Source organism: Globicephala melas, chromosome 3 (genome assembly GCF_963455315.2).
Source record: "Globicephala melas chromosome 3, mGloMel1.2, whole genome shotgun sequence".
Lineage (NCBI taxonomy): Eukaryota > Metazoa > Chordata > Mammalia > Artiodactyla > Delphinidae > Globicephala > Globicephala melas.
The window spans coordinates 110,206,899-110,224,321 of record NC_083316.1 but is presented as its reverse complement, the minus strand read 5'-3'; the positions used below and the strand labels follow the sequence as shown (position 1 = coordinate 110,224,321).

The following is a 17,423-nucleotide window of genomic DNA, read 5'->3' as shown; positions in this document are numbered from 1 at the left end:
CCTTTACTCTGACATCAAGCACCTTTTTCCAGGGAGAAATGACTCATTTTTGCAAGCTGAAGCTGGACTTGTAAAAATAGGGCTCTCCCATTCATCTTTGGCCAAGGGAGAAAGTAACCACTTTATGACCTCCCTACCTCACTGCAGAGAATACCTGGGACAGAGCCTCTAAAATGGTTGTAAATGGTAAAAGCCCTCAAAGAAGCTGAATTCAGCCAGGAGCCATGCAAACTCAGGCTCTGCAGAGCCTGTGTGACTTCTACATTACAGTTTCTTATAAGCATGGGGTTTTCTTTCCTGCTCTTTCCATGCTCTAGCTCTTTAAGGATGCTTTAAAGATGCTGTAAAGTGGGCATTTTCCCTACTCTGAGGCACAGCTTGTTATTCAAGAGAAAATCGTGGAAGAGATTTTTCTCTGCTCCTGTAGGTGTACACGGCACCCAAAGGCCTCTGCAAGTGAGGGGTTTAGGCAGAGGCTCTCACGATCAGAGGGAAGTCCTGCCTGGAATCAGGCCCTTCTGCAGCTCATAACCAGCCTCCAAAGAGGAATTTCACGAAGTCCAGATATGGCAGCTTCCACCTACTGACCTCTTCCACTAAAGCTCCCTCTTGGATTTAATCCTCCCAGCAGCCCTTGGAAGGAACTACCCTCTTTATATTAGCAGGGGCTTGAAGAGGCAAGCAGCTTGCCCCAGGCTCTGCAGCTAGCAGGGCACCGCAGCAGGGCCAGGCCATCTAGCTGTAAAGGTAAAAGCTGTCCTTAGCCCCAGCCCAAAGGGGCTTCCTGCGACCAGCATCATCAACGTGGCCAGGGAAGAGGCTGCCCTCAACCCTTACCCACGTTCGTCTCCAAGGGTAAGGGAGCATGGACAGGACATCTGTCCTTGTTCTCTTGCACCTGCATCCCCAAGTTCTGACCCAGCCGGTAGTCCAAAAACCACCTCAGATATAGACTCACCTCTCTTGTCCTCCTAGCAGGCAGAGTCAGGGCAGACACCTCTTGTCCTTTCCCTCCAGCCACAGGCCCGCCACTTCCCAGCTGCCACAAGGCCTCTGGGGAGCTGAATCAAAGGCATCCCCGAGGCAGAAGCTGCTGAGGCACAATTATGCTCTTCCTTTACCATTTCTAAAGATGCGTGCATATTACAAGAGCATAAATCCAGGAACGTTTTGTAACTCAGCTGCATTTGGTTTGAGATCATAGATGAATCGCTTAGGAAGCCATCTCCTGCAGAATGGTAGATCTTATTAATAGGCTGTTAGTCACCAAAGGGTTATGATAAAGGAAAAGAGAAAGGATGCCATCGTTTGAGACAAATGACCTATCCCCTACCCAAAAAGTCCTCCTGACCTCTGACCTCAGTTTGCGTCTCCTCCCAGGTTCGGCTTCATCTTCAACAAGTCTGACCCTGCAGTCCACAAAGTCGACCTGGAAACACTGATGCTCCTCAAGACCATCGGGCTGCAGAGCCACGGCTGCCTGCCGCAGGCCATGGCCCACACCCACCTGGGCGGCTACTTCTTCATCCAGTGCCGACAGCACAGCTCCTCTCCAGCCGCCCCGCAGCTGCTGCTCGACAGTGTCACGGACGCCGTGGTCGGCCCCAACGGCCACGTTACCGGCACCCCACACACTTCCCCCGATGGGCGCTTCCTAGTCAGCGCCGCCTCCAGCAGCCCCCAGCTTCACGTGCAGGAGATCACGCTGCGGGGGGAGATCCAGACCCTCTATGACCTGAAAGTGAGCCAGGGCGTCTCAGACGTGGCCTTCCAGCCCTCCTTCACCCAGGGCGACCAGTACTACGTCTATGCCACGCTAGAGACAGAGCCGGACCTGCTCTTCCTGGAGCTGTCCACGGGGAAGACGGGCATGCTGAAGGGCTTGAAGGAGCCGCCCGCGCCCGCGGGGCCAGCCCGAGCCTGGGCCGGGCCCCGCAGGATTGTGAGGGACAGCGGGCTGTTCGGGCAGTACCTCCTCACGCCGGCCCGAGAGTCACTGTTTCTCATCAACGCGAGACAAAACGCGCCGCGGTGTGAGGTGGCGGGAGTAAAGGGAGGGACCACAGTGGTGTGGGTGGGCGAGGTATGAAGCAGCCACGAGCGCCGCCTGGTACTGACACCGCAGCCCCAAGCAGGCACCCTGTACATTTTTACAGACAAAAGCAAAAACCTGTATTCGCTTTGTGGTTCAACACTGGTCTCCTTGCAAGTTTCCTAGTATAAGGTATGCGCTGCTAACAAGATGGGGGTTTTTCTTTAGGACGTATGATTTCTGCCTTGAGCTACGATGAGAATATGCTGCCGTGTAAAGGAATCATTTCTGCGCCCAGCTACGCGCCACGTTACCTGGGCCGCCATGGAACCAGGAGCTCCTGCTTTCCAGGCGGATGCTTCTGTCGGTTGCCTTCGCCTAGTCATTCTCCAGGGTCCGGCCAGACTTCACCCTGATGTGGCCTGAAGACACAGGCTCCCCGGAGCAGGGCTCTCCCTCCTGGCGTGAGAGCCACATCGCCCTCGCTCTGGACCTCATTTTCTCCTTCGCAGTTGCTTCTTGCTTTTCTTTCCATTTGACTTCTTGTAAGCCTGAGGGAGAGCCAACAAGACTTATTGCATCTTGGGGGATGGGGAAATCACTCACTTTATTTTGGAATTTTTGATTAAAAAATAATTTTTTATAATCTCAAATGCTAGTAAGCAGAAAGATGCTCTCCGAGGTCCAGCTGTATTCCTCCCTGCCTTAGGCCATGGCTCTGAGAGTCACCACCCCACATCCAGAAAGAAGACAATGGCCACCAAGCAATCGTGCTCCTCTGCACCAGGGACACCCCCAAGTGCAGATGAGGCCACCACATTGGTAAAGGCTCCGTTCTGGGTTGGGACCCCAAGAGACCAAGACAAACCCTGCGTGCCTGCTTTTCACTACTGAAGGGGGACATTTATTAGCCAGCCCAGTACCCCAGATTCAGGGCAGACCAGGCTTGCCTGGAAAGGTGTGTGCGGCCTGCAGAACAGTGGCCTCCAGGCTCAATGCAGAAACCCGAAGGATACAAGTGGGGTTCAGGCGGGTTCCTTAGGCTATCCCTTTTAAAACCCCATTTCTCTTCTCCCTGTGGCCCTCGCACTCAGCTCTGGCCACCCCAGTCCCTGCATCATCATAGCACAGATAGCACATTTCAGTGTTTCTTACACTTAGGTCCCTCTCTCCCCAGTAATACACAAGGATACAGGCTGGCACTGCTGCATTATTCCCAAATGTCTCAGGCTGTGGTAAGCTCTCCACTGGGCATCAAAGAAGTACAGCCCAACAGCCCCATGAAGAGAGCCCATATCAGAGAATCTCAGCAAGGAAGAGGCCCCCTTGGGCTCTCAAAACACCCCTTTCCTTCTCGTGCACATCAGTGGTCAAATCGCATTTGTATGCCTTCTGGCTTGAAGGGTCATTTTTCAAGCCACCTGAAATTGGAAGAGGTGGTCCCATCACAGACACATTAGGTTAGATGTCTTCACCTGCCAACTTGGCCATGAGTTTCTTGGGCTGCTGAGGAATGGCCCCTTTCAGAGAAAGGAAGACACAGACCTTGCCTCACTGGAAACAGAGCTTCTCACTCCCGCCTAACTGCCCAACCCACCTGCCCACCACAGAGTTCCCGACATTGGCCAATCCTCTAGTGTGTTTCATGCATCTCAGTCCACCAAACTCTTGTCTCCAACAACTCCCAGGGTGTGCCTAGACAAATACATTCATAGATTTTTTTTTTTTAAGATACAATATGTAGATATAGGTTGAAGAAACTGACCTCAAAAGCCTAATATTTAGTTTCACAATAACTGGGATGGAAAACACATCTCACCTTTTTTTTTATTCCTGCCTCAATGTCTTGACACATTTTCTTCCAAAGTCTCACTTCTATCCCTGAAATTCTCCAACTTTCGTGAGCTTCTTCCTTTGGAAAACATCTTCTGAATTGTGGCAGCCCCTGGAAGAAAAAGAAAGTCTCTGAGCCTACATGAAGAAGAGTCCACCAACTGCCAGGCCAGAACACTGGCCCCTCTGGACTGCAGGACTGCTGAGTAAAAGACCAATCCAGTCCCAACTGGCCTTTTCAACTGGGAGTGACTTCAGCGGCACCTGTTCCTTTTCCACAATTCCTTCCACTTCTAAGTGTGTCTGGAAAGCTTCTCTGCCTCTTGTCGTACCTGTGAAGTTGCAAAGCTGGAGATGGCCAGTTTAGGTCTTGCTGCCAGCATTTCAGACACAATTAAATAGGAGAGGGGAATCACAGCCCTGAAAACTGTGAAATTTGCAAATTCACAAAGGAAAGTCAATGTTTTTTCAGCAGTGCAACCGACTGAAGGGCTGGCTAGGACTCCACCTGCCCCTTTCTCCCACACATTAGCCCCAGCAGAGGCTCGTGAAACACAGTTTGAAAGCCACTGGGGTACGAAGTCATCACAACAGCCAGCGATCCTTCTGATGAACACAAATTATCGGCTATCTACTAATATTTCACATTAAAGCAGTATTCGTTTTACCAAAAGAATCACCCCCATAGCCACTTACGTGATGAACTATTTCAAAATTACTGAATTTTGAAATAAAATTCATTTCACAAAAATTCAAAGTAGATTTTTTTTCAGACTAACAGAAGTAATCGACACCTACGGTGACATTAAAGATTTGAACTGGAGGCCCTCATTCTCCTTCTGCTCAAGTGAGCAACACCCCACATGGAGGTTCTCGGTCCAAAAGCCCACGCAGCCACCCACGGATTGATGGTGGGAAGAGAGATTTGTCTGCTTCTAGACACCTGCATGGACTTTCTGTGCAAGTAAGCTTGGTTGTGAACCACACACAGAGTGAGGCAGATGCCATCATCGCAGCCCCAGTAACACTGAGCCTGCGAGCCCTGCCTGGGGCTGGCCCAGGCCCCTTTTTTAAGGCTCCAAGTCATTTGAGGGTCCTGCTACTTTCCCCAAGCCCCCAGAAGTAGCTGGAAGAGCCCTGTAAAGTCTAGGCTGGGGCCACACTCATACCAAGCTTCATATTCTGTGACCTAGAGATAGCATCACGGGAGACAGAAGCTCAGTCCCTGCAATCCCGCCCCCGCCCCCATCTCAGCCTCCCAGATCCAGGTGAGTGCCCTGGAGGACAGCACTCCAGCCCAAATAAAGCCAAGAACCGCCTGCTGCCCCAGGGAATTGTAACTGCTGAGTCTTCACTGAGGAAAGCAGCCTGGAGTTGGCTTTGTGTGGCCCCCACTTCTTTGCTGCTGACCAAATAACCTGTGAACTAAAGGAGATTTCAGAACTGAGATGTGAAACAGCTTCATGATGGATATATTTTTCTACAAGGGGCTTAAATAGTAATCCATTCATTTTTCACAACGTGTTTCATTCAGGTACCACGGACACTGCACCATTTCATTACCAAATCCCACAGCTCACTCTCCCATCCTCCTCTTCAGAAGCCAGCCTCCAGGAGCAATGATACTGCTCCCAACGCCCTCCTACACATCCACCAATCTACCTCACATCCTCCTCCTTCCACCCGGCACCTCCAACTTGCACCTGGCACCTCTGAGCCAGGAGGCCAGACAGGTGATGTAGGATGACAACGATGCTGATATCGATGGCAAAGTTCTTGGCCATCCTCCCCCACCCAGGACCCCAGATCCCACTCCAAGTGCAATCAGAACCCACTGGGACATAGCCGCTTGCTACCCAAAATCACACCCCCCAAACCCTAGCTCACAGCCCTTTGGAGTTAGGTGACCAAGACAAGCGAGAACTCAGAACTGTCAGGGAAGTCGGCTATTATCAGACAGAAACTGTCAGACAGGAATAGAGACCATAACATCTCAGCCAAGCCCTTAGAGGGCTGAGCTACACCTCCCCCCCCTCCTCACTTTGCTCTCTGCCTTTCCCGCTCCCTTCCTATGCCTGGGGCCTCCTGCTCATGAGCCACTCCTACAACTCAAGGGGCAACTCACCTGACCACCACACCAGCCCCCAGTGGCCTTTGCATGCTGCTTCCTTGCTTTGGGTACAAGTGAAAAGTCACTCATAGGGCCAGATGTTACTATTTGCTCCCAGATTGGCACATAGGGAAAGCAGTTTTGTTCAAGAAAGTCACTAACTGCCTTGATTTCTCTCCAAAATCAAGAGATCATAGAACAGAGGGGCTTAAAAAAGTTCAAGGGGGAAATACACAGTGCTTATACTCAAGGTGTGACTGCAAGACCCCAAATACCTGGTGGACTACAACCCACTTCCTGCTTTTGTCTACACCAGGTTACCTGCCAAGCCACTTGAGGATTTGAGCATCTTATCTGGGCCTTCAGGGTTTAGGCACCAGCCACGCAGCCGACACCTGGAGCCCAGCAAGCACGGTTTCACCCATCCTTTGGACCTGTGAGCAGCATTGGGAATTTAACCAAAAGCAATGTGTGAAATTACGGAAGATAGGGGGAGAGCAGGAATTGACCTCCAAAATTCACAGCAAGGCTTCTTCAGCCAGCACAGGAGTGTTGAGCATGTGCGTGGTTTTTGGACAAACCGCAATTCACATACCCCTCTTTCCAAGCTCACCTTGACTAACATGGCACCATCCCTTTCTGCTGTGGCCCCAGGGAGCAGGCCATGCCCTGGAGGGCTGTAGAGGGCTCAGTCTGCATGCCACAAAGCAATAACTGTCGACTCGACCCTACCCCCAGCCCAGTGACACGCACATGTCACCAAGGCGGGATCCCAAGGCGGGATCAGACAATGCTGCCCAGTGGGGGCACTGTCTTCAAGATCATTTCTGAGGAATGGCAACCATCATTGGCTGGATATGGGGCCCAAGAGCTCTCAAATGAGAAAATTTCCTAAATCTAAACCTTCATGCACTGCCCAGCGTGACATCGGCCATAGCTTTAAGAGTTGTTTGTCCCTTGCTACTTCAGCTGCTTCAGAGAGGTGAGGGACAGTGGTCTGCAAGTCCCCCATCCCAGACCCACAGCACAGCTTTCTGTGGTGCCCCCGACCCACACCCTGACTGCCTGGCTCCGGCGGCTGACCAGCCTCCTCTCCGTTCCTGGCCCTGCCCCTTCGCACCCCATCTCCCCCTCCCCCGCTGCTCGTGCTTCCTGAAGGCCGTGTGAGATGATCTAAAAGCAGACTAGGCATGGAGTTTTGCTGCTGTAGTCACACACGCTGCGTTCATGCTATAGTGTAGTGAACGACCCTCGAGATATACAGTCACACACACACAATTTGTCCCGTTAGGATTCTCATCCTCCCCCACCTCAGAAAACTTCCAGATCTCTTATGTCGAGGCAGATTACATTATTTTGAGCAGTTGTGTAGACTCCAAAATATATTTTCTGTAATCACTGGTACTTCTCAAAAGCCCTCCTGTAATTACTATACATGTGAATTTTTTCCTTATTTATAAAATATATATAAATTATTTTTAATACATCAACTTTAGTAGAAATTTGTACCAACACAGCAACTATATGTGACATTGGAGATAAGTTTGTGTTTACTTTGATGTATTTCACAGTATTGGACACACCATGTGTTTGCAGTACCACTTGATATAAAGACGATTCACAGATTATCATAAAGTATTGTCATTGTAAATGCTCTTTTTCTGAGGACTTTACAATAAAACGTGAAAAAAGTCACCTTTTTTGGTGCCAGTCTGTATGCACTTGTTAAAGTGAGAACTGATTAAGGCAGGACTACTCAGGGGCCTTCTCCTCCTTCTCCATCGCCATTATAGGTCCATGATGGTCAAAGCAAAATGGACCCTGCTCTGGCCCAGTCCAAAGAGAGCCTGGACAAAGGCAGGCATCTGACCCCAGAAGTCTCTCTTCCCCATGTTGAAGTTTCAGGTCCCAAAACGCACAACTAACATCTGGCTCAAAACTTCTTGTTATCTGCCCTGCAGGCCCTTAAAATCCACCCCAGCCCCCAGACTCTTATCTATTTCTTGACTCCGGTCACTCTTGATTCTTACTGGGGCAGACTTTCCAGCTAGGATGCAGAATGTATAAAGTGCTTGGTAATCGCCAAGCTACCATGTGGATGGAGCACCTGCTATGTGCCAGCATGGTGCTAGGGAGGGGGACCCAGGGCCACACAAAGGAGACACAGTCCCTGCCCTTGGTGAGTTTCAAGTCCACTGTGCCATGACCAGTAGTGCAGGTTCTACAAAGAAACACACACACTCTGTGTGTGTATGTGTGTGCGTGTGCGTGTGTGTGTGTGTGTATGTGTGTGTAGGGAAAGGGAGATATAGTTTAAGGAACTGGCTCATGCGGTTGTGGAGGCTGGAAAGTCCAAATCTGTAGGGCAGGTGGGCAGCTGGAGACCCAGAGAAGAGTTGCAGTTCAACTCCTAAGGCAGTTTGTTGGCTGAATTCCCTCTTCTTCAGGGGAGCTCAGTATTTTGATTTTAAGGCCTTCAACTGATTGGATGAGGCCCACCCACACTATGGCGGGTAATCTGCTTTACTCAAAGTCTACTGATTTGTTAGAGACGAGTCAAGATGGCGGAGGAGTAGGAGAACATGGAGTTCATGTCTCCCCACAAATGCATCAAGAATACATCTATAAATGGAAAAATTCTCACAGAGCACCTGCTGAACACTAGCAGAGGACCTCGGACACCTGAAAGCACAAGAAAGATTCTCACATAACTGGGTAGGATGAAAGAAAGAAGGAAAAAGGAAGAGGAGAGGAAGCAGGATGGGACCTACACCCCTGGGGGGAGCTGAAGGTGAGGACAGGTTCCCACATCCGGGGAAGGCCCCCCACTGACAGGAGATCATGTGGGACAGAAGGGGAGCTTTGGGGCTCAGAGCAGAGTGCAGTAACTGGTCTGTGGCAGGCAGGACAGAGTGAGACCTACACAGAGGGTCCAAGCCACAGCCTTGCATATCCCAGACTGAGACATGTGCCCAGGGGCTGGGTGCTGGAATGTGGGGTTTAGAGAGCAGACCCAGGGAGAGAACTGCTGTTCTCTGCAAGGCGACAGCCTGAGGGGACAGGAGAAAGGAGCTCCTCAACCATGAATCCTCCTGGAAGAAGCCCGGATGGCCATAGAAGCAAAGTGCCATTGTTGAGGGACACACAAAGGGCGGGGTCACCATTGAAGCCTTTCTGCCCATGCACCAGCCCCTGCCTCCATGAGCATTAGGAAGGGATCCCACCAGGGCTGGCTCTCTCACACCTATGGCCACTGGCTCGCTCCCCCACACACCCCATCCCCTCCAGAGCCAGCTCTCTTGCACCCACGGCCTCTGGCTCTGCCATGTGACCCATCCCCACAGGGCTGGGCTCTTGTGCTCCAGGGCAGCCTTGGGAGCAGATGCCTGTGGGTGGCCCCCACACAGAGGTGGACCTGAAACCACAGCTGAGCCCCAGGGACTGTGCAACTATGAAAGAAGAGCTGAAATCTCTCCTCACAGCTGCACAAATGGCAGAATTACACCCCCACAACTGGCTTTGTAAACTCAGCACCTGAAGAACATCTAAACAGTCAACAAATGCTCCTGCAGCTGAGACGAGTCTAGCTTTAGCAGCTGTGGACTTTGTGAGCACATACATGTGGGGGATGGGCCAGGCCAGAGTCTGAGCCACCCCCATAGTACCTACAGCAGGTCCAGGTCCATGATTACTGCAGTCTCCTGGGACCTGACATTAGTGGATCTATGCTAGTGGCCTGGTGAAAACAACTCCTGAGAGACACCAAGGCCAATTGCCGGCCTACCAGTGGTTAAGGTGGGGCTGAGAGCAGTGCCGACAACAGAGTAACTTGTGAGTTCAAACAATGGGTAAAAGGTGACACAACAGAGCATGTTCATAGGTGAATAGCGCCAAAGGAAGAATACTCCGTGGCTTCTCTCTTATTGGGACTGCTCCAATACCACCTCCCTCACACTGCAGATCAGAAACACAGCTAAGGAACAGATCTGGGGGCCTCTACTCCAATACCTAGGGAGCAGACCCCACCCCTGACAGGGCAAAGACAACCACAGAGCAAAGGGGAGGCTCCACTCAATGCCCAGGGCAGGCTTTGGTCACCAAAACACCAGTCAAATACCCTATCAGGGGGATAACAGCTAGCATACACTGAAGGAAGAGGTGGCAGACAACCATACTGAAAACAAACATTGCACCCCCCCAAAAAAAAATTCAAATCCATGCAGGCTACACAGGGACATTCCCACATAAAAATAACCCTCCAACACAGTCTGAGGGTCGGCATCTGGAGGAAGAACCCCCAGAGCATTTAGCCTTGAAGGCCAGTGGGTCTTGAGGGCAGGAGCCCCACAGGGCTTGTGGAAAGAGAGACTCCACTCTTGGAGGGTGCACACAAGGTACCACGAGCACCTGGACCCAGCACAAAGCAGTAACTCCATAGGAACCTGGGCTAGACCTACCTAGGGGTCTTGGAGGGTCTCCTGGGGAAGCAGGGCTTGGCTGTAGTTCACTGTGGGGGCAACAACACTGGTAGCAGAGGCCCCAGGGAATATCCAGCATGATCTCTACAGGAGGTCCCCATTTCAGCAGGAAGACTCAACCCCACCCAACAGCCTGCAGGCTCCAGTGCTGAAATGCCTCAGGCCAAACAACCAGCAAGACAGGAACACAGCTGTACCCATCAGCAGACAGGCTGCCTAAAGTCCTACTAAGCTCACAGACACAACAAAACACACCAATTGATACAGCCCTGCCCACCAGAGGGACAAGATCCAAATCCACCCACCAGAGGGCAGGCACCAGTCCCCCCCACGAGGAAGCCTGCAAAAGACCCTGGACCAAACTCACCCACTATGGGGCACACACCAAAAGCAAGAGGAACTACGATTCTGCAGCATGTAGAAAGGATACCACAAACACAGTAAGTTAGACAAAATGAGATGACAGAGAACTATGTTGCAGACAAAGGAGCAAGATAAAAACCTACAAGAACAACTAAATGAATAGGAGATAGAAAATCTACCTGAAAAAAAATTTAGAGTAATGAGAGTAAACATGATCCAGAAAATCTACCTGAAAAAAAATTTAGAGTGATGAGAGTAAAGATGATCCAAGATCTTGGAAAAAGGATGGAGGCACAGACTGAGAAGATACAAGAAATGCTTAACAAAGAGAAGATTTAAAGAACAAAAAAACACAGATGAACAATACAATAACTGAAATGAAAAATACACTAGAAGGAATTGATACCAGTATAACTGAGGCAAGAAAACAAATAAGTGAGCTGGAAGACAGAGTGGTGGAAATCACTGCCACAGAACAGAATAGTGGGAAAAAAAGGATAGAAGGAAACGAGGACAGTCTCAGAGGCTACTGGGGTACCATTAAATGCACCAACATTCACATTATAGGGGTCCCAGAAGAAGAAGAGAAAGAGAAAGGGCCTGAAGAAATATTTGAAGAGATTATAGTCAAAAACTTCCCTAACATGGGAAAGAAATAGTCACCCAAGTCCAGGAACTACAGAGAGTCCTATACAGGATAAACCCAGGAGGAACACGTCGAGAAACATATTAATCAAAATAACAAAAATTAAAGACAAAGAAAAAATATTAAAACAACGAGGGAAAAGCAACAAATAATATACAAGGGAATCCCCATAAGGTTATCAGCTGATTTTTCAGCAGAAACTCTGCAGGCCAGAAGGGAGTGGCATGATATATTTTAAAGTGATGAAAGGGAAAAACCTACAACCAAGAATAATCTAACCAACAAAGCTCTCATTCAGAATCAACAGAGAAATTAAAAATTTACAGACAAGGAAAAGCTAAGAGAATTCAGCACCACCAAACCAGCTTTACAACAAATCCTAAAGGAACTTCTCTATGGAAGGTAAAAAAAAGATGCCACAACTAGAAACAAGAAAATCACAAATGGGAAAGCTCACTGGTAAAGGCAAAAATACAGTAAATGTAGTAAATCACCTACACACAAATATGATATCAAAACCAGTAGCCATGAGGAGAGTACAAATGCAGGATATGGGAACTGCATTTGAAATTAAGAGACTGGCGACTTAAAACAATCTTTTACATATACAGACTGCTACAAAAAAACCTTATGGGAACTACAGACCAAAAATCTATAATACATACATACATACAAAAAAGAAAAAGCAGTCCAAACACAACACTAGTCATCAAATCAAAACAGAATAGAACAAAAGAGGAAGGGAATAAAAAGTCCTTCAAAAAGAAATCCAGGGGACTTCCCTGGTGGCACAGTGGTTAAGAATCTGCCTGCCAATGCAGGAGACATGGGTTCAAGCCCTGGTCCGGGAAGATCCCACATGCAGAGCAACTAAGCCTGGGTGCCACAATTACTGAGCCTGTTCTCTAGAGCCTGCACGCCACAACTACTAAAGACCACATGCCTAGAGCCTGTGTTCCTCAACAACAGAAGCCACTTCAATGAGAAGCCCATGCACCACAACGAAAAGTAGCCCCCGCTTGCCGCAGCTAGAGAGAGCCTGCGCACAGCAACAAAGACCCAACAGAGCCAAAAATAAAAATAATTAATTTTTTTTAAACTTAAAAAAAAAGAAATCCAAAAACAATTAACAAAATGGCTCTAAGAGCATATATATCAATAATTTCCTTAAATGTAAATGGATTAAATGCTCCAACCAAAAGACAAAGGCAGGTTAAATGGATACAACAACAAGGCCGATATATATCACTATCTACAAGAGACCCACTTCAGATCTAGGGGCACATACAAACTGAAAGTGAGGGGATGGAAAAACGTATTCCATGCAAATGGAAATCAAAAGAAAGCTGAAGTACCAATACTCATATCAGACAAAATGTATTTTAAAATAAAGACTGTTATAAGAGACAAAGAAGGACACTACATAATGATCAAGAGATCAATTCAAGAAGGATATATAATAATCGTAAATATGTATGTACCCAACAAGGAGCACCCCAATATATAAGGCAAATACTAACAGCCATAAAAGGAGAAACTGACAGTAACACAATAGCAGTGGGGGACTTTAACACCCCACTTGCATCAATGGACAGATCATCCAGACAGAAGATCAATGAGGAAACACAGGCCTTAAATGACACATTAGAACAGATGGACTTTATTGATTTTTACAGAGCATTCCATCCAAAAGCAACAGAATACACATTCTTCTGAAGAGCACATGGAACATTCTCCAGGATTGTTCACATGCTGGGCCACAAAACAAGCCTCAGTAAATTTAAGAAAATTGAAATTATATCAAGAATCTATTCCGACCACAGTGTATGAAATTAGAAATCAACTATAAGAAAAAAAATATTAAGAGACACAAACATGTGGAAGCTAAACAATGTTACTAAACAACCAATGGATCACAGAAGAAATCAAAGAGGAAATTTAAAAATACCTAGAGACAAATGAAAATGAAAGTACGATGATCCAAAACCTATGGGACGTGGCAAAAGCAGTTCTAAGACTGAAGTTTATAGCAATGCAGTCTTACCACAGAAAACAAGAAAAATCCCAAAAAAGCAACCTAACCTTACACCTAAAGCAACTGGAGAAAGAAGAACAAACAAAACCCAAAGTTGGTAGAAGAAAAAAATATCATAAAGTTCACGGTAGAAATAAATGAAACAAAGGCAAAGAAAACAATAGAAAAGATCAATGAAACTAAAAGCTGGTTCTTTGAAAGGATAAACAACATTGATAAACCTTTAGCCAGACTCATCAAGAAAAACAGGGAGAGGGCTCAAATCAATAAAATTAGAAATGAAAAAGGAGAAGTTACAGTGGACACCACAGAAATATTAAGGAAGAAATGAACAAATTCTTAAAAAGGTACAATCTCCCAAGACTGAACCAGGAAGAAATAGAAAATATGAACAGACCAATCACACATACTGAAGTTGAAACTGTGATTAAAAATCTCCCAACAAAAAAAGTCCAGGACCAGATGGTTTCACAGGCAAATTCTATCAAACATTTAGAGAAGAGTTAAGACTTATTTTCTGAAACTATTCCAAAAGATTGCAGAGGAAGGAACACTCCCAAACTCATTCTATGAGGCCACCATCACCCTGTTACCAAAAGATACCAAAAAAAAGAAAATCACAGGCCAATATCTCTGATAAACATAGACACAAAAATCCTCAACAAAATACTAGCAATCAGAACGCAACAATACATTAAAAGGATCATATACCATGATCAAGCGGGTTTTATCACAGGGATGCAAGGCTTTTTCAAAATCCACAATCAGTGTGATACACCACATCAACAAATTAAAGAATAAAAACCACATGATGATCTCAAAAGATACAGAAAAAGCTTTTGACAAAATTCAACACCCATTTATGATAAAAACTCTCCAGAAAATAGGCATAGAGGAAACCTACCTCAACATAATAAAGGCCATATATGACAAAACCACAGCCAACATCATTCTCAATAGTGAAAAACTGAAACCATTTCCTCTAAGATCAGGAACAAGACAAGGTTGCCCACTTGCACCACTATTAATCAACATAGTTTTGGAAGTTTTAGCCATGGCAATCATAGAAGAAAAAGAAATAAAAGGGATACAAATCAGAAAAGAAGTAGTAAAACTGTCACTGTCTGCAGGCGACATGATACAATGCATAAAAAATCCTAAAGATGCTACCAGAAAACTACTAGAGCTAAACAGTGAATTTGGTAAACTAGCAGGATACAAAACTTACACACAGAAATCTCTTGCATACCTATACACTAACGACAAAAAATCTGAAAAAGAAATTAAGGAAACACTCCCATTTACCATGGCAACAAAAAGAATAAAATACCTAGGAATAAACCTACCTAAGGAGACAAAAGATCTGTATGCAGAAAACAATATGACACTGATGAAAGAAATTAAAGACAAAACAAACAGATGGAGAGATATACCATGTTCTTGGATTAGAAGTATCAACACTGTGAAAATGACTGTACTACCCAAAGCAATCTACAGATTCAATGAAATCCCTATCAAACTAACAATGGCATTTTTCACAGAACTAGAACAAATAATTTTACAATTTGTGTAGAAACACAAAAGACCCCAAATAGCCAAAGCAATGGTGAGAAAGAAAAACAGGGCTGGAGGAATCAGGCTCCCTGACTTCAGATTATACTACAAAGCTACAGTAATCAAGACAGTATGGTACTGGCACAAAAACGGAAATATAGATCAATGGATCAGGATAGAAAGCCTAGACATAAACCCACACACATATGGTCACCTTATCTTTGATAAAGGATGCAAGAATATACAATGGAGAAAGGACAGTCTCTTCAATAAGTGGTGCTGGGAAAACTGGACAGCTACATGTAAAAGAATGAAATTAGAACACTTCCTAACACCATACACAAAAATAAACTCAAAATGCATTAAACCCTAAACGTAAGGCCAGATACTAAAAAACTCTTAGAGCAAAACATAGGGAGAACACTCTATGACATAAATCACAGCAAGGTCCTTTTTGACCCACTTCTGAGAGAAATGGAAATAGAAACAAAAATAAACAAATGGGACCTAATGAAACTTCAAAGCTTTTGCACAACAAAGGAAACCATAAACAAGATGAAAAGACAACCCTCAGAATGGAAGAAAATATTTGCAAATGAAGCAACTGACAAAGGATTAATCTCCAAAATATACAAGCAGTCAATCAGCTCAATATCAAAAAAACAAACAATCCAAAAATGGGTGGAATTCTTAAATAGACATTTCTCCAAAGAAGACATACAGATAGCCAACAAACACATGAAAGGGCGCTCAACATCACTAATCATTAGAGAAATGCAAATCAAAACTACAATGAGCTATCACCTCACACCAGTCAGAATGGCCATCATCAAAAAATCTACAAACAATAAATGCTGGAGAGGGTGTGGAGAAAAGAGAACCCTCCTGCACTGTTGGTGGGAATGTAAATTGACAAAGCCACTATGGAGAACAGCATGGAAGTTCCTTTAAAAACTAAAAATAAATTACCATATGACCCAGCAATCCCACTACTGGGCACATACCCTGAGAAAACCATAATTCAAAAACAGTCATGTAGGGCTTGCCTGGTGGTGCAGTGGTTAAGAATCCACCTGCCAATGCAGAGGATGTGGGCTCGAGCACTGGTCCGGGAAGATCCCACATGCCACAGAGCAACTAAGCCTGTGCACTACAGCTACTGAGCCTGCATTCTAGAGCCTGCAGGCCACAACTACTGAGCCTGCCTGCCACAACTACTGAAGCCCACGCACCTAGACCCCTTTCTCCTCAACAACAGAAGCCACCACAATGAGAAGCCCGCACACCACAATGAAGAGTAGCCCTCACTCACAGCAACTAGAGAAAGCCCGCGCACAGCAATGAAGACCCAACACAGCCAAACATAAATAAATGAAATAAACAGATTTTAAATATAATAAAAAACAAAACAAACAAAAAAAAAAGAGTCATCTACCACAATGTTCACTGCAGCTCTATTTACAACAGCCAGGACATGGAAGCAATCTAAGTGTCCATTGACAGAGGAATGGATAAAGAAGATGTGGCACATATATACAATGGCATATTACTCAGCCATAAGAAGAAATGAAATTGAGTTATTTGCAGTGAGATGGATGGACCTAGAGTCTGTCATACAGAATGAAGTCAGTCAGAAAGAGAAAAAAAAAATACCATATGCTAACACACATATATGGAATCAAAAAAAAAATGGTTCTGATGAACGTAGGAGCAGGACAGGAATAAAGACACAGATGTAGAGAATAGACTTGAGGACAGAGAGGGGGAAGGGTAAGCTGGGATGAAGTGAGAGAACAGCACTGACATATATACACTACCAAATGTAAAATAGATAGCTAGTGGGAAGCAGCTGCATAGCACAGGGAGATCAGCTCGGTGCTTTGTGACCACCTAGAGGGGTGGGATAGGGAGGGTGGGAGGGAGGCGCAAAAGGGAGGGGATATGGGGGTATATGTATACATATTGCTGATTCACTTTGTTATAAAACAGAAACTAACACAACAGAAGAAAACATAGGCAGAACACTAACACAACACTGTAAAGCAATTATACTCCAATAAAGATGTTAAAAAAAAGAAAACACAAGCCTTAAATGACACATTAGGCCAGATAGATTTAATTGATATCTGTAGGACATCCAATCTGAAAGCAGCAGAATACACTTTCTTCTCAAGTACACACAGAACATTCTCCAGGGTAAATCACATCTTGGGTCACAAATCAAGCCTTAGTAAGTTTCAGAAAATTTAAATCCTATCAAGCATATTTTGCAACCACAATGGTATGAGATTAGAAATCAACTACAAGGAAAAAGTGTAAAAAAACCCCACAAACACATGGAAGCTAAACAATATATTACTAAACTACTAATG

At 46.0% G+C, this 17,423-nt stretch overlaps 1 protein-coding gene across 1 annotated transcript in view; it reads left to right on the top strand.

The window, feature by feature from the left end:
• The window catches only part of FSTL4 (follistatin like 4), a 495,703-nt gene extending 488,033 nt beyond the window's left edge, over positions 1-7,670 (top strand). Inside the window, exon 16 of the mRNA XM_060296220.2 lies at positions 1,381-7,670. Coding sequence (XP_060152203.1) covers positions 1,381-2,089 — 709 coding nt within the window. The 3' untranslated portion in view covers positions 2,090-7,670. The remainder of the gene's footprint in view (positions 1-1,380) is intronic.
• Positions 7,671-17,423: the final 9,753 nt, after the last annotated feature.